Genomic DNA, 23,625 nt, shown 5'->3' on the forward strand with positions numbered 1-23,625 from the left:
TCCACTCTGCAGAGCCATGGGTAAACTTGCAGCATTTCTTGGTCATTCTCTAATGCTAGAGATGCTTCTACCTGTCATGATGCCTATGGCCTTAGGGGGATCTGCTCTAATCTTTGCTCATTGTTTCAACAAGAATGTTATTTTCCATCAAAAAATGTAATCTGAAAGCTGTGCCCGTACCAGGTTCATAGTGCTTTATTCTTATTTTTATACGTGTGGTTGGTTCAATTTAAATGTGCATTGGAATAACTATTGAAATTACACAAAATGTTGGATAAGCTATTTGCAGTGAGTCATGATTAAAGTTTACCAAGGTCAGCCCTGCCACTGCAGACAAAATGACACAGATAGATAAGTAAACGGCCGTCTCACTGCACCTGTTGCTGGGGCAGCGAGCAGGTCCAAAAAAGAATCTCTTTACCTTGCCTTACCGACATTCCTTTATATACACACATGCACACGCACACACACATCATGAGGATCAGAGAGAGAGAGATTTAGGGATGTCATCACACCCACCGGATCCTGCTGACTGCCAAGGGAGGGCCAGGTACGGTAAATCAGTGACCACACACACTCTATTACTCAGCATCAGGAAGGTGTCATTAGACTGTACCTAGGAGCCCTATTTGGTCTTCAAAGACGCAGGCATGATAGATGGAAAAAACCATCACAACCATCAATATTGTATTTTTCTTTTTTATTCAAAGTTCAGGAGGTCAAGGTGAAAGTAGGAGGAATAGGAAGAGAAAAGTGAAAGGCCGAAAGAGAGCTATCTGGTAAGCCGGTAATTGCTCTACAGAGAGGAAAGAGAAAAGGGTGGCGTTGACAGATTGTCGTAAAGTAATAATAATGATAATTATTTTTTCCCTGCGTTTTATTTACAGTGCTTGTCTGCTCTCTTTGCTAGTCAGGGCAGAGGGAAAGGGTCACACAGTGTTTCCTGGCACAAATCACACACACACACACATACCATGTACGTTAATCCTTTTACAACTCACAAGCACACATGTCACGGCTGTTCTTGTCAAATTGTTATTTTTCCTCCCTCTTGATATGAAGTATTTGTTTGAGGTGGGAACCATGGTTCTCTGGCAGACCTAAAGCATGTCGGGAGTCGGGCCTACCCATGACTGATTCAGGTCACATTGGAGTAATTATCAGTTATATATGCTGAATGTAGTTAGCGAACGACAAGGAAACTAAGCTATGACAGGATATGAGGTCATGAGGCAGATAGACTACCTGATTGAATTGTGTTGATATGACCGGGACCTCAGTGTGACCTCGGATAAATGTTTGTTTATGCTTGTTTTGTACTCTATCAATGAGATGAGTACCTCAGTCACCTTTGACCTCATAGCTCCTCTGTTTTGTCATCTGGACTGGTAAGTGGTTGTTTTCTTTATGGCCACCACATGTTCGCTAGTCGACCATTTCATTCGTCACATTAGCTTTAACCTGCGAACACTTTCCTGGACAATTACAGTACTCTACTTTCTACGCTGATGTGTTCCTGTCAGCCCTACAGATTCTGATCAAGTCACGCCAGAGGGCTCCAGGCCCACAAGTCTGGTTGCAATCAGAGAGTCTTTCTTATGTTTGAGAGGGTTTTACCTGGTGGGCCTTATGCCTGTTCCAATTGGATTGTCTTTATGATAAATGGTTATAAAAAGCACTTTAGGATGAGTCAAGCGGAACTGTTAAATTTAATAGACAGTCGAAAAGATTCTCATGTCTCTCACCCTCATGACTTGGCCCCTAAAAGCCTTCAAGAGCTCATGGCCCATCAACCTTTCCTGCTGAAATATTCCTATGTGATAAAATTAAATCAAATGTTATTTGTCACATGCGCCGAATACAACCGGTGTAGACCTTACAGTGAAATGTTTACTTACAAGTCCTTAACAAACAATTCCGGTTTAAGAAAAATAGAGAAATAAAAAATACAAGTTAAAAAAAATTCAAGAGCAGCAATCAGAGTCAATATGTACCGGTACAGAGTCAATGTGCGGGGGCACCGGTTAGTCGAGGGCATATGTGAGGGTATATGTGTGAGTGTGTCTGTACATGTCTGTCTGATTCTGTGGTTTTATAAGCACCACAGAGAGAAGATCTGTTGTTACCTAAATCCGAAATTCAGCCAAGGTACAAATGTTACATTCACCCTGAAAACTGTTTTGAGGTATTGTCTTCATTATAACTGAGCATAGTTTAAGGTAATTATTACAACTCTATATCCTGGTTGTTTTTCTTTCTTCCTCAGATTAAATGAAAATAAAAACATAGATTGCAGACCAATATTTACAAGTGTGTAGTTTTGATGCTGTCAAGAGTGTGTTTTTACCTTTCAGCAGGAAAGGACAGAGGGAAAGGGTCACACACAGTGCATCCTGGCACAAATCACACACACATACCACATACCAGGGCGGCAGGTTGGGCCAGTAACCGAAAGGTTTTTTGATCGAATCCCCGAGCTGTAAGGTAAAAATCTGTCGTTCTGTCCCTGAACAAGGCAGTTAACACACTGTTCCTAGGCCGTCACTGTCAATAAGATTTTTTTTCTTAACAGATTTAGTTAAATAAAGGTTCAATTAAAACTTTTTTTATTAAAATATCATAAATTGTCTATTGTTCTTGTCCTGGGGTTTTGTGTGTTGAGGAGAACGTGCTTATTCTCTTCATCCCGGGCCCTGTATCATTAATTATGTTAAATGGTACTGAATGTACTTTGTTGAGCTAGTGGGTTTGTGCAATGTTAATTTCAATTAGTTTATTATTATTTATTTGTACAGTGCCTTGCGAAAGTATTCGGCCCCCTTGAACTTTGCGACCTTTTGCCACATTTCAGGCTTCAAACATAAAGATATAAAACTGTATTTTTTTGTGAAGAATCAACAACAAGTGGGACACAATCATGAAGTGGAACGACATTTATTGGATATTTCAAACTTTTTTAACAAATCAAAACTGAAAAATTGGGCGTGCAAAATTATTCAGCCCCCTTAATACTTTGTTGCGCCACCTTTTGCTGCGATTACAGCTGTAAGTCGCTTGGGGTATGTCTCTATCAGTTTTGCACATCGAGAGACTGAATTTTTTTCCCATTCCTCCTTGCAAAACAGCTCGAGCTCAGTGAGGTTGGATGGAGAGCATTTGTGAACAGCAGTTTTCAGTTCTTTCCACAGATTCTCAATTGGATTCAGGTCTGGACTTTGGCTTGGCCATTCTAACACCTGGATATGTTTGTTTTTGAACCATTCCATTGTAGATTTTGCTTTATGTTTTGGATCATTGTCTTGTTGGAAGACAAATCTCCGTCCCAGTTTCAGGTCTTTTGCAGACTCCATCAGGTTTTCTTCCAGAATGGTCCTGGATTTGGCTCCATCCATCTTCCCATGAATTTTAACCATCTTCCCTGTCCCTGCTGAAGAAAAGCAGGCCCAAACCATGATGCTGCCACCACCATGTTTGACAGTGGGGATGGTGTGTTCAGGGTGTTGAGCTGTGTTGCTTTTACGCCAAACATAACGTTTTGCATTGTTGCCAAAAAGTTCAATTTTGGTTTCAATGACCAGAGCACCTTCTTCCACATGTTTGGTGTGTCTCCCAGGGGGCTTGTGGCAAACTTTAAACAACACTTTTTATGGATATCTTTAAGAAATGGCTTTCTTCTTGCCACTCTTCCATAAAGGCCAGATTTGTGCAATATACAACTGATTGTTGTCCTATGGACAGAGTCTCCCACCTCAGCTGTAGATCTCTGCAGTTCATCCAGAGTGATCATGGGCCTCTTGGCTGCATCTCTGATCAGTCTTCTCCTTGTATGAGCTGAAAGTTTAGAGGGACGGCCAGGTCTTGGTAGATTTGCAGTGGTCTAATACTCCTTCCATTTCAATATTATCGCTTGCACAGTGCTCCTTGGGATGTTTAAAGCTTGGGAAATCTTTTTGTATCCAAATCCGGCTTTAAAATTCTTCACAACAGTATCTCGGACCTGCCTGGTGTGTTTCTTGTTCTTCATGATGCTCTCTGCGCTTTTAACCGACCTCTGAGACTATCACAGTGCAGGTGCATTTATACGGAGACTTGATTACACACAGGTGGATTGTATTTATCATCATTAGTCATTTAGGTCAACATTGGATCATTCCGAGATCCTCACTGAACTTCTGGAGAGAGTTTGCTGCACTGAAAGTAAAGGGGCTGAATACTTTTGCACGCCCAATTTTTCAGTTTTTGATTTGTTAAAAAAGTTTGAAATATCCAATAAATGTCGTTCCACTTCATGATTGTGTCCCACTTGTTGTTGATTCTTCACAAAAAAATACAGTTTTATATCTTTATGTTTGAAGCCTGAAATGTGGCAAAAGGTCGCAAAGTTCAAGGGGGCCGAATACTTTCGCAAGGCACTGTAGATACAGTACTTGCCTTATTGTGATGTGCGATGCCATCCTCCTCCTCAGTTGCTGGAGTATGTGGGTAAAGGGAAGAGCATTGTGGATGTGGGTTTGGCCCAATCCCGTCTACCCCTCAACACACGCTGCCACTACTACGAACTGGAGATCACTGACGCAGGAGAGAAGTGCTACATCGCCCTGGGACTGGCACGCAGGGTATGTATCCTTATCATAGTTTTATTTATGTATTTTTTTCGGCAGTAAAGAGAAAAAGGGAAGTAAGGAAGAGAAATGGTGTGCTAGAATGGCGGACATCATCTGGATTCGAACCCATTCCAGAGTACTGGCATACATATGTGCTCTGAAGGCAGCGGCAGTAACCGCTCGATCACCTCAGGCCACTTCCTCATACATTATCATCATCATTGTCATCATTCATTGCTATTATCACTAGTCATTATCTCCAGCATAATGAACATCAAGAACACTATTATTATCATCATTATCACCCTACATCCTCATTATCCAGCCTATAATGAGTCTATCAGAGTTTGTGAAACATGTTATACTTCCATAGCATTCTACGATTCTTAATACAGAAATATCTACTTTACATAAGTATTCACACCCTTGAGTCAATACATGTTAAAATCACCTTTGGCAGCGATTACAGCTTTCTGGGTAAGTCTAAGAGCTTTGCACACCAGGATTGTACAATAATTATACAAAAACTCTTCAAGCTCTGTCAAGTTGTTTTTTGATCAGTCATTTTCAAGTCTTGCCATAGATTTTGATGTCGATTTAAGTCAAAACTGTAACTAGGCCTCTCAAGAACATTCAATGTTTTCTTAGTAAGCAACTCCAGTGTATATTTGGTCTTGTATTTCAGTTTATTGTCCTAGACTGAACTAGGTTTTCCTCTAGGATTTTGCCTGTGCTTAGTTGCATTCAGTTTCTTTTTTATCCTGAAAACAAACATAACACTTTGTATTCAAATCAAATCAAATTTTATTTGTCATATACACATGGTTAGCAGATGTTAATGCGAGTGTAGCGAAATGCTTGTGCTTCTAGTTCCGACAATGCAGTAATAACCAACAAGTAATCTAACTAACAATTCCTAAACTACTGTCTTATACACAGTGTAAGGGGATAAAGAATATGTACATAAGGATATATGAATGAGTGATGGTACAGAGCAGCATAGGCAAGATACAGTAGAGTAGATGGTATCGAGTACAGTATATACATATGAGATGAGTATGTAAACAAAGTGGCATAGTTAAAGTGGCTTGTGATACATGTATTACATAAGGATGCAGTCGATGATATAGAGTACAGTATATACGTATGCATATGAGATGAATATGTAGGGTAAGTAACATTATATAAGGTAGCATTGTTTAAAGTGGCTAGTGATATATTTACATCATTTCCCATCAATTCCCATTATTAAAGTGGCTGGAGTTGAGTCAGTGTCAGTGTGTTGGCAGCAGCCACTCAATGTTAGTGGTGGCTGTTTAACAGTCTGATGGCCTTGAGATAGAAGCTGTTTTTCAGTCTCTCGGTCCCAGCTTTGATGCACCTGTACTGACCTCGCCTTCTGGATGATAGCGGGGTGAACAGGCAGTGGCTCGGGTGGTTGATGTCCTTGATGATCTTTATGGCCTTCCTGTAACATCGGGTGGTGTAGGTGTCCTGGAGGGCAGGTAGTTTGCCCCCGGTGATGCGTTGTGCAGACCTCACTACCCTCTGGAGAGCCTTACGGTTGAGGGCGGAGCAGTTGCCGTACCAGGCGGTGATACAGCCCGCCAGGATGCTCTCGATTGTGCATCTGTAGAAGTTTGTGAGTGCTTTTGGTGACAAGCCAAATTTCTTCAGCCTCCTGAGGTTGAAGAGGCGCTGCTGCGCCTTCTTCACGATGCTGTCTGTGTGAGTGGACCAATTCAGTTTGTCTGTGATGTGTATGCTGAGGAACTTAAAACTTGCTACTCTCTCCACTACTGTTCCATCGATGTGGATAGGGGGGTGTTCCCTCTGCTGTCTCCTGAAGTCCACAATCATCTCCTTAGTTTTGTTGACGTTGAGTGTGAGGTTATTTTCCTGACACCACACTCCGAGGGCCCTCACCTCCTCCCTGTAGGCCGTCTCGTCGTTGTTGGTAATCAAGCCTACCACTGTTGTGTCGCCCGCAAACTTGATGATTGAGTTGGAGGCGTGCGTGGCCACGCAGTCGTGGGTGAACAGGGAGTACAGGAGAGGGCTCAGAACGCACCCTTGTGGGGCCCCAGTGTTGAGGATCAGCGGGGAGGAGATGTTGTTACCTACCCTCACCACCTGGGGGCGGCCCGTCAGGAAGTCCAGTACCCAGTTGCACAGGGCGGGGTCGAGACCCAGGGTCTCGAGCTTGATGACGAGCTTGGAGGGTATTATGGTGTTGAATGCCAAGCTGTAGTCGATGAACAGCATTCTCACATAGGTATTCCTCTTGTCCAGATGGGTTAGGGCAGTGTGCAGTGTGGTTGAGATTGCATCGTCTGTGGACCTATTTGGGCGGTAAGCAAATTGGAGTGGGTCTAGGGTGTCAGGTAGGGTGGAGGTGATATGGTCCTTGACTAGTCTCTCAAAGCACTTCATGATGACGGAAGTGAGTGCTACGGGGCGGTAGTCGTTTAGCTCAGTTACCTTAGCTTTCTTGGGAACAGGGACAATGGTGGCCCTCTTGAAGCATGGGGGAACAGCAGACTGGTATAGGGATTGATTGAATATGTCCGTAAACACACCAGCCAGCTGGTCTGCGCATGCTCTGAGGGCACGGAACAAAAAGTGAATTGTTTTGCAACATTATTTGCAGTATTACTTTAGTGCTTGTTGCAAACAGGATGCCTTGGAATATTTTTTATTCTGTATAGGCTTCCTTTTTTTTACTCTGTCTATTAGGTTAGTATTGTGGAATACCTACAATGGTGTTGAGCAATCATCAGTTTTCTCATATAACAGCCATTAAACTCTTAACTGTTTTAAAGTCACCATTGGCTTCATGGTGAAATCCCTTAGCGGTTTCCTTCCTCGCCAGCAACTGAGTTAGGAAGGACACCTGTATATGTGTAGTGACTGGGTGTACCATCCAAGGCTTAATTAATAACTTTACCATGCTCAAAGGGATATTCAATGTCTGCTTTTTGATCTACCAATCTATCTACCAATAGGTGACCTTCTTTGCAAGGCATTGGAACACCTCCCTGGTCTTTGTGGTTGAAGCTGTGTTTGAAATGTACTGCTCGACTGAGGGACCTTATAGATAATTGTATGTGTGGGGTACAGAGATAAGGTAGTCATTCAAAAAGTCATGTTAGACACTATAATTGCACACAGAGTCCATGCAATTTATTATGTGACTTGTTAGGCACATTTTTACATCTAAACCTATTTAGGCTTGCCATGAAAGGGGTTGAATACTTATTGACATTTCAGCCTTTCATTTTTAATACATTTGTGAACATTTATATAATTCCACTTTGACATCATGGGGTATTGTGTGTAGGCCAGTGACACAAAATCTAAATTCAAACTAAATGTGGAGAAAGTCCAGGGGCATGAGTACTTTCTTAAGGCACTGTGTGAGCCCCCCCCCCCCCCATCTGTTGTACAAATTCTGGATGTGCATTTGAAGATATTTGCAGGCCTCAGTCCCGAAGGAATGGGTACCAACTGAAAAGATGGAATTAGGCTAGATGCCAATTAAACCTTAATTTTGGGGTGAAAAGGAGGTTAAAGGAATCCGAGGTAGGCTTGTTGTTTAACCAGTCAGTGTCTTTGGTCAAATGTTGCTGTCATGTTGCTTATCTCGTTAGCCCAGCCATGATGATCCTATCCTCTTTCAACTATTTATCCTCCGCTTCAGTGCCTACAGTGGGGCAAAAAAAGTATTTAGTCAGCCACCAATTGTGCAAGTTCTCCCACTTAAAAATATGAGAGAGGCCTGTAATTTTCATCATAGGTACACTTCAACTATGACAGACAAAATGAGAAGAAAAAAAATCCAGAAAATCACATTGTAGGATTTTTAATGAATTTATTTGCAAATTATGGTGGAAAATAAGTATTTGGTCAATAACAAAAGTTTCTCAATACTTTGTCATTGCCAACAAAGGGTATATAACAGAGGTCAAACGTTTTCTGTAAGTCTTCACAAGGTTTTCACACACTGTTGCTGGTATTTTGGCCCATTCCTCCATGCAGATCTCCTCTAGAGCAGTGATGTTTTGGGGCTGTTGCTGGGCAACACGGACTTTCAACTCCCTCCAAAGATGTTCTATGGGGTTGAGATCTGGAGACTGGCAAGGCCACTCCAGGACCTTGAAACGCTTCTTACGAAGCCACTTCTTCATTGCCCGGGCGGTGTGTTTGGGATCATTGTCAAGCTGAAAGACCCAGCCACTTTTCATCTTCAATGCCCTTGCTGATGGAAGGAGGTTTTCACTCAAAATCTCACAATACATGGCCCCATTCATTCTTTCCTTTACACGGATCAGTCGTCCTGGTCCCTTTGCAGAAAAACAGCCCCAAAGCATGATGTTTCCACCCCAATGCTTCACAGTAGGTATGGTGTTCTTTGGATGAAACTCAGCATTCTTTGTCCTCCAAACACGACGAGTTGAGTTTTTACCAAAAAGTTATATTTTGGTTTCATCTGACCATATGACATTCTCCCAATCTTCTTCTGGATCATCCAAATGCTCTCTAGCAAACTTCAGACGGGCCTGGACATGTACTGGCTTAAGCAGGGGGACACGTCTGGCACTGCAGTATTTGAGTCCCTGGCGGCGTAGTGTGTTACTGATGGTAGGCTTTGTTTCTTTGGTCCCAGCTCTCTGCAGGTCATTCACTAGGTCCCCCCGTGTGGTTTTGGGATTTTTGCTCACCGTTCTTGTGATCATTTTGACCCCACGGGGTGAGATCTTGCGTGGAGCCCCAGATCAAGGGAGATTATCAGTGGTCTTGTATGTCTTCCATTTCCTAATAATTGCTCCCACAGTTGATTTCTTCAAACCAAGCTGCTTACCTATTGCAGATTCAGTCTTCCCAGCCTGGTGCAGGTCTACAATTTTGTTTCTGGTGTTCTTTGACAGCTCTTTGGTCTTGGCCATAGTGGAGTTTGGAGTGTGACTGTTTGTGGTTGTGGACAGGTGTCTTTTATACTGATAACAAATTCAAACAGGTGCCATTAATACAGGTAATGAGTGGAGGACAGAGGAGCCTCTTAAAGAAGAAGTTACAGGTCTGTGAGAGCCAGAAATCTTGCTTGTTTGTAGGTGACCAAATACTTATTTTCCACCATAATTTGCAAATAAATTCATTAAAAATCCTACAATGTGATTTTTCTGGATTTTTTTTCTCATTTTGTCTGTCATAGTTGAAGTGTACCTATAATGAAGATTACAGGCCTCTCTCATCTTTTTAAGTGGGAGAACATGCACAATTGGTGGCTGACTAAATACTTTTTTGCCCCACTGTACTTCCACCCCATTCCGAGTGATGGATGATGGAAAGGGGAAAAGTGAACAACAAATAAATAATGTGTCATTTGAACCCCTCATTTGGTTTTCCACAGAAAACACAGGCTGTTCCATTTACATGCTAACCCACCGTGCTAACATGACAGCAACACTGATTGAAGTGGAGTGTGGGAAATGTGCTGTATCGGACCAGGTCTCCACCTCACAAGATTAGACACTTATCTATCCTTCTTTTTCTTTTTTCTTTCTCTTTTTCTCTGTTCTCTCTAATTATCCATGTATCTCAGCTTTTTTTCTTCTTCTGTTACTCAAGGCATGCATTGTTTATTTCACTATTTCCAACTGAATGACAACTTTCACGGTGTGACAGTTTTCTAACCATGGCTATTTAGCCGCTAGGTAGCTGGGCATTTTTGTCTGTTGAGGTGGTTACCACTGAGTTTCACCATAAAAAGCAAAGTATGCAGCAAGTGTTTGCGTCCTCTGGGTTAGAAAGATCAAGTTGATAATATCATAGAAAATTCTAAAGTTAATATCCTAAATTAATTAATTCGGTCCCTTTCCAACGGTGTGTCTCTCTTTGTAATTTTATTACAGCGTTTATCTCCATATTGTGGAAATATCATCTGCCAGGCCGTTAAGAGTGGGCTTGTGTAATGACTGTCTGCGCAACACTGTGATACCTGAACTTGTTATGACATCAGAGATTTAATCAACATGGAATCTTCACATCCTGTTTAATGTAAATTAATGTCCTCCTACTTCAGATATGTCAGTTATTTGATCAGATAAGAGAACCTGGAAATAAGAGCCCTTAGATACTGCTGGATTCTTGTGGAACCTTTTTTGACTGCATCTGGAGCTCCCATTCTTGCAATCATGAAGAGTTTCAAATAGGTCACAGTTCAAATAGCCCTCCCCATTTCATAAAACGAAGGAGAGTAGGGCTGCTCAACAACAAATGTCAGGAATTCCATAATAGGGCTTACCCAGGAAAAACCACAAATAACTTACTCAGAGGAGAAACGTCAGGATATCTGTGCTTCATCAGAATATGGAACAAAGCCTGAGGGTAAGAAGTAAATCTCAGCCTGTTTTTTTGAGTGCTCCAACTCCTGTTTGTCATGAATTAGTCATTTTGGAAGTTTGTTCCATGTGTGTTGTAAGGATGTGTTGTACCCAGACAATGACAATGACTGTAAATCATCCATAGGTTGTTGCGGCAAAACCATCCTGATGTTACGTTTGGCCATCTCATCTACCTTTGATCAAGTCCACACCCTGAGAAGTGCCAGAGCAATGTTCATGTGGACGAGGGCAAAAGAATAGAGCTCTGTGATTTCACTGATTAGTTTTCCTAGGAAATGTTTTCTGGCGCAGTTTGCTGTTCTGGTGGGGGATCTTAAATCTATCAGTCTGACAGAGGTGGACGTCATCCCCGTTCAGAAACCATTTACATTTTAGTAATTTAGCAGACTTTCATTTCCAGGACAACTTGCAGTAGTGCATTCGGAAAGTATTCAGACCCTTGACTTTTTCCACATTTGGATACATTATAGCTTTATTCTACAAAAGATTAAATAAATCAAAAATCCTCATCAATCTACACACAAAACCCCATAATGACATAGTGAAAACAGGTTTTTACACATTTTTGCAAATTTACTAAAAAGAGAAATACCTTATTTAAATACAGTAAGTATTCAGACCCTTTGCTATGAGACTCGAAATTGAGCTTGGATGCATCCTGTTTCCATTGATCATCCTTGAGATGATTCTAGAACTTGATTGGAGAGTCCAGCATTGGTAAATTCAATTGATTGGACATGATTTGGAAAGGCACACACGTCTATATAAGGTCCCACAGTTGACAGTGCATGTCAGAGCAAAACCAAGCCGAAGGAATTGTCCGTAGAGCTCCGAGACAGGATTGTGTCGAGACACAGATCTGGGGAAGGGTACTAAAACATTTCTGCAGCATTGAATGTTTGGAACCACCACGACTCTTCCTAGAGTTGGCCGCTTGGCCAAACTGAGCAATCGGGGGAGAAGGGCCTTGGTCAGGGAGGTGACCAAGTCTCTGACAGAGCTCTAGAGTTCCTCTGTGGAGATGGGAGAAACTTCCAGAAGGACAACCATCTCTGTATCACTCCACCAATCAGGCCACTCCTCAGTAAAAGGCACATGAAATCCCACTTGGAGTTTGCCAAAAGGCACCTGAAGGAGGTGTGATGGTGTGGGGGTGCTTTGCTGGTGACATTGTCAGTGAATTATTTAGAATTCAATGCACACTTAACCAGCATTGCTACCACAGCATTCTGCAGTGATACGCCATCCCATCTGCTTTGCACTTAGTGGGACTATCATTTGATTTTCAACAGGACAATGACCCAACACCTCCAGACTGTGTAAGGGCTATTTGATCGGGAAGGAGAGTGATGGAGTGCTGAATCAGATTACCTGGCCTCTACAATCACCCGACCTCAACCCAGTTGAAATGGTTTGGGATGAGTTGGACTGCAGAGTGAAGGAAAAGCATGCAACAAGTGCTCAGCATATGTGGGGACTCCTTCAAGACTGTTGGAAAAGTATTCCAGGTGAAGCTGGTTGAGAGAATGCCAAGAGTGTACAAAGCTGTCATCAAGGCAAATGGTGGCTACTTTGAAGAATCTAAAATCTAAAATATATTTTGATTTGATTAACAATTTTTTTGTTAACCACATGATTCCATATGTGTTATTTCATAGTTTTGATGTCTTCACTATTATTCTACAATTTAGAAAAGAATAAAAACAAATAAAAACCCTTGAATGTGTCACACCCTGACAATAGAGAGCCCTTGGTGTTGTAGGTCAAGGCGTGACTAGGGGGGGTTCTAGTTTTCCTATTTCTATGTTGGTGTACTTGTATGGTTCCCAATTTGAGGCAGCTGATTATCTTTGTCTCTAATTGGGGATCATACTTAAGTTCTCCATTGTTCCCACCTGGGTTGTGGGATATTGTTTGTGCTTGTTGCACTACGTAAATCAAGTTTTGTTGCTTGTTTATGGTTTTTGTTTGAAAGTTTCACTTAAATTAAAGATATGAAACTCAACACACGCTGTGCCTTGGTCCGACCTTTTCAACAACCGTGACAGAATGAGTAAGCGTGTCCAAACTTTGACTGGTACTGTATTTATAATAAATTAGCCAACATTTCTCAAAACCTGTTTTTGCTTTGTCATTATGGAGTACTCTGTGTAGATTGATGGGGAAAAAAACAATTAAATACGTTTTAGAATAAGGCTGTAACGTAAGAAAATGTGGAAGAATTGTAAATTTTTGATATTGGTCCCCTGTAGTAATCGAACCCACAACCCTGGCGTTGCAAGCACCATTCTTTGTCAACTGAGTCATATGGGACCACTTGTGGTAAAGGCAGATCATTGACAACTTTGCCTCCTCTTTTTATTAGAGAATGACGGGATGGTGTGATACGCATTCCTGTGTCACTCTCTGTCCCTCTGATTCTGTGAAAATTCTGTTGATTTTTTACTTGAGCCAGGATAAGAGTGTCTGCTCGCTACATGATAAAAAATATATATTTTTAATCCCTTGATCATAATCTCACTCAATCTTCTCTTCCTCCCATCTCTCCATTTCTCTTTTTCCCTCAACCTTCCATTGCCTAACCTGTCCATCTCCATACATCTCCACTATTTTGCCCTCTCTTTATCAACTGTCCTCTCCCCCCCTGTGTCTCTATCTTTCCATCTCTACCAGTAAAGCCCTTGGCACAAAAGCAGCTCTCTTCTCATTCTTCGCAATAAGAGTTAGCATTAGTCATTACCTAGTGGCTCCACAGTACGTCTTTGTTAGTGTGTTACAGTGAACAATACCAGCATAGAGGATCGGGCTGTTAGCTCCGGTGTCGCCATCCCCAGGTGAGGTTACCCACTGTGTTAAAGATTAGCATCTGAGTGTTTTGAGAAGCTGTTTTATCAATGGATAGCGGTTTCTGGTAACGCTTAGAAAAAAAAGTGTCTTCAGAGTCGCAGTGACTCATCAAAGTGTTTTATGGCTGCAAATCCAGACCCTTTTAATGGCTATCTGTATCAAAATATATTGCAGAGATAGAGGTGGAGTAGAGTGGGATGGGGGAAGAACTATAAAGAATGAAGTGCTTCAACCTAATCTAAATGTTCTTATCGGTCCTGTATGAGGACATCCTTTGTATGGGCTGATGGACAGGGTGCACCCTGGGACTGGGAAAGACTGTGCCCCATTAAGTGTGACTCATCCTCAGATCTTATCAGAAACAACACTTAGCCTCTGTAGGGATTTCTGTTAAATCACCTGGGGGCTCAATGGAGCATTTGCAGGAAACTGAATCAATGAATCACACACACACACTATTAATCAGTATCAGGAAGGTGTCATTAGACATGCAGTGCGCATACATCGTATGAGGGTCGTTCCACCTCAAAAAGCACAAGAAAGATTTCAACACCCACCATCTCAGATTGTTCTGAAATTGTTTCTGTAGTTAGTAACAGATATGATTAGCATTCTTGAAACATTTTGTTTACATTTTATTTTCTGAGAAATTAAGCTAATCAATGGCATCCAATGGCATCCATTTTAATATATATACAACCCCGTCAACATTCCGCTTCGCTCCACAGGTAGTATCACATTTTCATTTCACTTCATTACAGTACAACGGTTTGATTTGTTTGATCGTAGCTAGCTAGCTACATAGCCGTCTTTGTATCTAAGACAATTGTGTAGTCTAGAGCGATTTTCTAGGTTAGCTAGCCAGCTATTGTCGTTCTTTTAACGTAATCAACACTGCTAGCTAGCCGGCTAGCCCCCGAATAGCAGCACTGTAGAAACTATTACACTCGACGGAACGACTTGATTAGTGTAGTGTCAACAACGCAGCCACTGCCTGCTAGCCTACAAAGTCAACAACGCAGCTACTGCCAGCTAGCCTACTCCAGCAGTACTGTATCATTTCAATCATTTTAGTCAATACGATTCTTGCTACGTAAGCTTAACTTTCTGAACATTCGAGACGTGTAGTCCACTTGTCATTCCAATCTCCTTTGCATTAGCGTAGCCTCTTCTGTAGCCTGTCAACTATGTGTCTATCTATCCCTGTTCTCTCCTCTCTGCACAGACCATACAAACGCTCCACACCGCGTGGCCGCGGCCACCCTAATCTGGTGGTCCCAGCGCGCACGACCCACGTGGAGTTCCATGTCTCCGGTAGCCTCTGGAACTGCCGATCTGCGGCCAACAAGGCAGAGTTCATCTCAGCCTATGCCTCCCTCCAGTCCCTCGACTTCTTGGCACTGACGGAAACATGGATCACCACAGATAACACTGCTACTCCTACTGCTCTCTCTTCGTCCGCCCACGTGTTCTCGCACACCCCGAGAGCTTCTGGTCAGCGGGGTGGTGGCACCGGGATCCTCATCTCTCCCAAGTGGTCATTCTCTCTTTCTCCCCTTACCCATCGGTCTATCGCCTCCTTTGAATTCCATGCTGTCACAGTTACCAGCCCTTTGAAGCTTAACATCCTTATCATTTATCGCCCTCCAGGTTCCCTCGGAGAGTTCATCAATGAGCTTGATGCCTTGATAAGCTCCTTTCCTGAGGACGGCTCACCTCTCACAGTCCTGGGCGACTTTAACCTCCCCACGTCTACCTTTGACTCATTCCTCTCTGCCTCCTTCTTTCCACTCCTCTCCTCTTTTGACCTCACCCTCTCACCTTCCCCCCTACTCACAAGGCAGGCAATACGCTCGACCTCATCTTTACTAGATGCTGTTCTTCCACTAACCTCATTGCAACTCCCCTCCAAGTCTCCGACCACTACCTTGTATCCTTTTCCCTCTCGCTCTCATCCAACACTTCCCACACTGCCCCTACTCGGATGGTATCGCGCCGTCCCAACCTTCGCTCTCTCTCCCCCGCTACTCTCTCCTCTTCCATCCTATCATCTCTTCCCTCTGCTCAAACCTTCTCCAACCTATCTCCTGATTCTGCCTCCTCAACCCTCCTCTCTTCCCTTTCTGCATCCTTTGACTCTCTATGTCCCCTATCCTCCAGGCCGGCTCGGTCCTCCCCTCCCTCTCCGTGGCTCGACGACTCATTGCGAGCTCACAGAACAGGGCTCCGGGCAGCCGAGCGGAAATGGAGGAAAACTCGCCTCCCTGCGGACCTGGCATCCTTTCACTCCCTCCTCTCTACATTTTCCTCCTCTGTCTCTGCTGCTAAAGCCACTTTCTACCACTCTAAATTCCAAGCATCTGCCTCTAACCCTAGGAAGCTCTTTGCCACCTTCTCCTCCCTCCTGAATCCTCCTCCCCCCCCCCTCCTCCCTCTCTGCAGATGACTTCGTCAACCATTTTGAAAAGAAGGTCGACGACATCCGATCCTCGTTTGCTAAGTCAAACGACACCGCTGGTTCTGCTCACACTGCCCTACCCTGTGCTCTGACCTCTTTCTCCCCTCTCTCTCCAGATGAAATCTCGCTTCTTGTGACGGCCGGCCGCCCAACAACCTGCCCGCTTGACCCTATCCCCTCCTCTCTTCTCCAGACCATTTTCCCGGAGACCTTCTCCCTTACCTCACCTCGCTCATCAACTCATCCCTGACCGCTGGCTACGTCCCTTCCGTCTTCAAGAGAGCGAGAGTTGCACCCCTTCTGAAAAAACCTACACTCGATCCCTCCGATGTCAACAACTACAGACCAGTATCCTTTCTTTCTTTTCTCTCCAAAACTGTTGAACGTGCCGTCCTTGGCCAGCTCTCCCGCTATCTCTCTCAGAATGACCTTCTTGATCCAAATCAGTTAGGTTTCAAAACTAGTCATTCAACTGAGACTGCTCTTCTCTGTATCACGGAGGCGCTCCGCACTGCTAAAGCTAACTCTCTCTCCTCTGCTCTCATCCTTCTAGACCTATCGGCTGCCTTCGATACTGTGAACCATCAGATCCTCCTCTCCACCCTCTCCGAGTTGGGCATCTCCGGCGCGGCCCACGCTTGGATTGCGTCCTACCTGACCGGTCGCTCCTACCAGGTGGCGTGGCGAGAATCTGTCTCCTCGCCACGCGCTCTCACCACTGGTGTCCCCCAGGGCTCTGTTCTAGGCCCTCTCCTATTCTCGCTATACACCAAGTCACTTGGCTCTGTCATAACCTCACATGGTCTCTCCTATCATTGCTATGCAGACGACACACAATTAATCTTCTCCTTTCCCCCTTCTGATGACCAGGTGGCGAATCGCATCTCTGCATGTCTGGCAGACATATCAGTGTGGATGACGGATCACCACCTCAAGCTGAACCTCGGCAAGACGGAGCTGCTCTTCCTCCCGGGGAAGGACTGCCCGTTCCATGATCTCGCCATCACGGTTGACAACTCCATTGTTTCCTCCTCCCAGAGCGCTAAGAACCTTGGCGTGATCCTGGACAACACCCTGTCGTTCTCAACTAACATCAAGGCGGTGGCCCGTTCCTGTAGGTTCATGCTCTACAACATCCGCAGAGTACGACCCTGCCTCACACAGGAAGCGGCGCAGGTCCTAATCCAGGCACTTGTCATCTCCCGTCTGGATTACTGCAACTCGCTGTTGGCTGGGCTCCCTGCCTGTGCCATCAAACCCCTACAACTCATCCAGAACGCCGCAGCCCGTCTGGTGTTCAACCTTCCCAAGTTCTCTCACGTCACCCCGCTCCTCCGCTCTCTCCACTGGCTTCCAGTTGAAGCTCGCATCCGCTACAAGACCATGGTGCTTGCCTACGGAGCTGTGAGGGGAACGGCACCGCAGTACCTCCAGGCTCTGATCAGGCCCTACACCCAAACAAGGGCACTGCGTTCATCCACCTCTGGCCTGCTCGCCTCCCTACCACTGAGGAAGTACAGTTCCCGCTCAGCCCAGTCAAAACTGTTCGCTGCTCTGGCCCCCCAATGGTGGAACAAACTCCCTCACGACGCCAGGACAGCGGAGTCAATCACCACCTTCCGGAGACACCTGAAACCCCACCTCTTCAAGGAATACCTAGGATAGGATAAAGTAATCCTTCTCACCCCCCCCCCTTAAATGATTTAGATGCACTATTGTAAAGTGGCTGTTCCACTGGATGTCAGAAGGTGAATTCACCAATTTGTAAGTCGCTCTGGATAAGAGCGTCTGCTAAATGACTTAAATGTAAATGTAAATATTGGATACAGATAATTGTTAATCCCTGACCTTAGAGAGCTTTTTATGTCTATTTTGATTTGGCCAGGGTGTGATTTGGGTGGGCATTCTATGTTCATTTTACTATGTTTTGGCCGGGTATGGTTCTCCATCAGGGACAGCTGTCTATCATTGTCTCTGATTGTGAACCATACTTAGGTAGCCTTTTCCCACCTGTGTTTTGTGGGTAGTTTTTTTGTGTCTGCACCAGACAGAACTGTTTTGTTTTTGTTTCATTTTGTTATTTTGTCTCAGTGTTCAGTTTAAATTATCATGAACACGTACCACGCGGCGCTTTGATCCACTCCTTCTTCATGCAACGACGAGCGTGACAATATTCAATGAATATAGTACCCAAGATCTGATTTGGACCAAACTTCTTCCTACCAATGAATAAGACATAAGGAATCCCCCCAACAATTCAAAATCCACCTACGGAATCCCCACACCCCATGCCAATCCCACCCCAACAAACAGTATATAATATCAGTTCTCTGTTTTGACAAGTAGTATGAAGCTGTGGTCTGGAGTATTGCTTCGCCATACTATGTCATGTATCCCCTATGAATCTAGAGACATTTTTCCCCAGCTCAGAGAAATGAGTAATTGAAGTCACTTGCATTATTTACCATAAAGTAGTGTGAATGTACCAGGTTTTGACCACTAAATGCCACTGATCTTACTATACCGCCACACTCTTTTATCCATTTTGCTGGTCTCTTATGTTTATGAAATAGATCACAACATTTCCTTTGCAACTTGGGCAGAAAACCAATAGATTTGTCTAATTATTGAAAGAACTTGTGGTCATCCTCACAATTCAAGCCAGTCCTCCATTCAAGCAAATCAGTTTGTCTTTCTTTTACGCTTTATCTGTGTCCAGGAAATGGCCCCTTGGGTGTGTTTAGTTTATTACAACAGAATACACCCCTGATCACATGCAAACACAGTTCACTTTCATAGTAGCCACATACAAACAGCACAATCCCTTTGCTTGTTGTAATTCCTTCTTGCATCTACGTGCTCTTCTTCTCTCTCACCTTTTCTCTTTGCTTGTGGGCTTCAGTGCAGAACACATCAACAAATAAACCTTTCCAAGCCAAACCTTCATATCATAACCGCTACACACAGACTACATTGTTTTCATCATATCTTAAATCATAGTCAACATAGCTAATAGAACTAACGGATTAGTAAACCCGCTACAATCTTGTAGTACAGTGTACAGTCATCGAGCACTTTAGAAGTTACACTGACGGGTCCTGGTGGCAATAAATTCATTAAACCAAAAGCTGGATTTAAGATGGTGCCGAAGAGGATGGCTGATGTTTTACATGCTCCTAACCAACTGTGCTATTTTGTTAGTGTTTTTGCATCGTTATTTTGTTACTTATGTTGTACATAATGTTGCTGCTACCGTCTTTTATGACCGAAAATAACTTTTGGACATCAGAACAGCGATTACTTACCTCAAACTGGAAGAAGCTTTTTCTTTTAACGAGTCTGACGAGAAGGATATACTGCTTTCCCGGAAACAGGCACAAATCCCCGTCATTTGCGTGAAGAAAAGACAGAAGAAAAAGTGGTGCAGGTCGAGCTGCCTTGTGAGAATCCGTAGGCGAACGTGGAAACTCACACTGCCATCCGTTCTACTGGCTTACATCCAATCATTGGAAAATAAAAATGATAACCTACGATTGCGATTATCCTACCAACGGGACATTAATAACTGTAATATCTTATGTTTCACCGAGTCATAGCTGACGAAGACACGGATAATATAGAGCCGGCGGGATTTTCCATGCATCGGCAGAACAGAGAAGAAGCATGAAGATGTCTGGTAAGACGAGGGGTGTGGGTGTGTGTCTATTTGTCAATAACAGCTGGGGCGCAATGTCTAATATTAAAGAAGTTTCGAGGTATTGCTCGCCTGAGATAGAGTACCTTATGATAAGCTGGAGACCAAGACTATCTACCATTATATTATTATATATTATTCATAGCCGTCTATTTACCACACCAGACCAATGCTGGCACTAAGACCGCATTCAACCAACTCTAGGCCATAAGCAAACAAGAAAATGCTCATCCAGAAGCGGTGCTCCTAGTAGCCGGGTACTTTAATGTAGGCAAACTTAAATCAGTTTTACCAAATTTTTACCAGCATGTCACATGTGCAACCAGAGGAAAACAAACTCTACACCACCTTTACTCAACACACAGAGATCCATACAAAGCTCTCCCTCGCCCTCCATTTGGCAAATCTGACCATAATGCTGTCCTCCTTACAAGCAAAAACTAAAGCAGGAAGTACCTGTGACTCTTTCAATACGGAAGTAGTCAGATGACGCGGATGCTACGCTACAGGAGTGTTTTGCTAGCACAGACTATAAGAATATGTTCCAGGATTCATCCAATGGCATTGAGGTGTATAGCACCTCAGTCATCGGCTTCATCAATAAGTGCATCAACGACATCCCCAACCAGAAGCCATGGATTGCAGGCAACATCTGCATCGAGCTAAAGGCTAGAGTTGCCCCTTTCAAGGAGCGGGACACTAATCCGGGTGCTTACAAGAAATCCCGCTATGCCCTCAGACTAACCATCAAACAAGCAAAGCGTCAATACAGGATTATGATTGAATCCTACTACACCGGCTCTGACGCTCGTTTGATGTGGCAGGGCTTGAAAACTATTATGGACTACAAAGGGAAACCCAGATGTGAGCTGCCCAGTGACGCGAGCCACCCCGATGAGCTAAATGCCTTATATGCTCGCTTCGAGGAAAGCAACACTGGTTCATGCACGAGAGCACCAGCTGTTCTGGATGACTGTGTGATAACGCTCTCGGTAACCGATGTGAGCAAGACCTCTAAACAGGTTAACATTCACAAACGGATTACCAGGACGTGTACTCAAAGCATGTTGCGGACCAACTGGCAAGGGTCTTCACGGACATTTTCAACCTCTCCCTGACCGAGTCTGTAATGTGTACATTTTTCATGCAGACCACCAAGCGAAGGTAAACTGCCTAAATGATTACCGCTGCATAGCACTCACATCGGTAGCCATGAAGTGCTTTGAAAGGCTGGTCATGGCTCACATCAATAGCTTCCTCCCGGGTACCCTAGAACCACTCAATTCATATACCGCCCCAACAGAACCACAGATGACTCAATTGCACTCCACACTGCCCTTTTCCAACCGGACAAAAGGAACACCTATGTGAGAAGGGCCCTGGGACTAAACACCTCCCTCTGCAACTGGATTCTGGACTTCCTGACGGGCCGCCCCCAGGTGGTAATGGTAGGCAACAACACATCTGTCACGCTGATCCTCAACACTGGGGCCCCTCAAGGGTGTGTACTTAGTCCCCTCCTGTATTCACTGTTCACCCACGACTGCGTGGCCAAACACGACTCCAACACCATCGTTAAGTTTGCTGACAACACAACAGTGGTAGGCCTGATCACCGACAATGATGAGACAGCCTATAGGGAGGAGGTCAGAGAACTGGCAATGTGCTGCCAGGACAACAACCTCTCCCTCAATGAAAGGCGCAGGAGAGCAGAGATGAGTGAAACAACTCACTTTACTCGACAGCAGAAGGTAAACAATTTACAAAGTGCAAAAAAGAACTGTGCCACAAAGCATGGGTGATAAACAGCACCCGGTACAAACCAGCCGGAACAACCAGACCTGAACAAATTACAGTCACACACAAAAATATGGGGGAAATGGAGGGTTAAATACATGACCAGTAATTGGGAAATGAAAACCAGGTGTGTGGGAAAACGAGACAAAACAAATGGGAAATGACTAATGGATCAGCAATGGCTAGAAGACCGGTGACGTCGACCGCCGAACACCACCCGAACAAGGTGAGGCATCGACTTCGGCCGAAGTCGTGACCGTTTGATAGCCGTAGTCAGCTAGCAAACATAGCAGCCATCTCTGTTTGAGTAGGCTAAACTAGCTAGCTCGCTAATTAAGTAAAAGTGAAAAAATACTATGAAATATAGCTAGCTCTCTTTTTTTCTCTCCCTCTCTCTTGATTCTCCTTCATTTTTTAAGAAATGTAAACTCAGCAAAAAAAGAAATGTCCTCTCACTGTCTACTGCATTTATTTTCAGCAAACTTAACATGTGTAAATATTTTTATGACCATAACAAGATACAACAGCTGAGACATAAACTGAACAAGTTCCACAGAAATGTGACTGAAATGGAATAATGGTCCTTGAACAAAGGGGGGGGTCAAAATCAAAAGTAACAGTCAGTATCTGGCCAGCTGCATTAAGTACTGCAGTGCATCTCCTCCTCATGGACTGCACTAGATTTGCCAGTTCTTGCTGTGAGATGTTACCCCACTCTTCCACTAAGGCACCTGCAAGTTCCCGGACATTTCTGGGGGAATGGCCCTAGCCCTCACCATCTGATCCAACAGGTCCCAGACGTGCTCAATTGGGATTGAGATCCGGGTTCTTCGCTGGCCTTGGCAGAACACTGACATTCCTGTCTTGCAGGAAATCACGCATAGAACAAGCAGTATGGCTGATGGCATTGTCATGCTGGAGAGTCATGTCAGGATGACCCTGCAGGAAGGGTAACACGTGAGGGAGGAGGATGTCTTCCCTGTAACGCACAGCTCAGTCCGATGATGCTGTGACACACCGCCCCAGACCATGACAGACCCTCCACCTCCAAATCGATCCCGCTCCAGAGTACATGCCTCGGTGTAACGCTCATTCCTTCGACATAAATGCCAATCCGACCATCACCCCTGGTGAGACAAAACCGCGACTCATCAGTGAAGAGCACTTTTTGCCAGTCCAGTCTGGTCCAGCGACGGTGGGTTTATGCCCATAGGCGACGTTGTCGCCGGTGATGTCCGGTGAGGACCTGCCTTACAACAGGCCTACAACCCCTCAGTCCAGCCTCTCTCAGCCTATTGCGGACAGTCTGAGCACTGATGGAGGGACTGTGCATTCCTTGTGTAATTCGGGCAGTTGTTGTTGCCATCCAGTACCTGTCCCGTAGGTGTGATGCTCAGATGTACCGATCTTGTGCAGGTGTTGTTACACATGGTCTGCCACTGCGAGGATGACCAGCTGTCCGTCCTGCCTCCCTGTAGCGCTGTCTTAGTTGTCTCGCAGTACGGACATTGCAATTTATTGCCCTGGCCACATCTGCAGTCCTCATACCTCCTTGCTGCATGCCCAAGGCACGTTCAGGAGCAGGGACCCTGGGCATCTTTCTTTTGGTGTTTTTCAGAGTCAGTAGAAAGTCCTCTTTAGTGTCCAAAGTTTTCATAACTGTGACCTTAATTGCCTGTAAGCTGTTTAGTGTCTTAATGACCGTTCCACATGTGCATGTTCATTAATTGTTTACGGTTCATTGAAAAAGCATGGGAAACAGTGTTTAAACTCTTTACAATGAACATATGTGAAGTTTTTTGTATTTTTACGAATTACCTT

General features: G+C 44.2%; 1 protein-coding gene across 3 annotated transcripts in view; it reads left to right on the plus strand.

The window, feature by feature from the left end:
• LOC135539884 (SPRY domain-containing protein 3-like) overlaps window positions 1–23,625 on the plus strand; it is a 63,225-nt gene that overhangs the window by 32,925 nt on the left and 6,675 nt on the right. For 2 of the 3 annotated variants that reach the window (XR_010455672.1, XM_064966079.1), the window contains exon 7: window positions 4,467–4,616. The exons of the other annotated variant lie outside the window; for it this stretch is intronic. Coding sequence is in view for 1 of the 2 variants with exons in the window: in XM_064966079.1 (XP_064822151.1) it covers window positions 4,467–4,616 (150 nt within the window). In the remaining variant the exon portion in view is untranslated. The remainder of the gene's footprint in view (window positions 1–4,466; window positions 4,617–23,625) is intronic. 3 annotated transcript variants of the gene reach the window in all.

This window comes from Oncorhynchus masou, chromosome 5 (genome assembly GCF_036934945.1).
Source record: "Oncorhynchus masou masou isolate Uvic2021 chromosome 5, UVic_Omas_1.1, whole genome shotgun sequence".
NCBI lineage: Eukaryota > Metazoa > Chordata > Actinopteri > Salmoniformes > Salmonidae > Oncorhynchus > Oncorhynchus masou.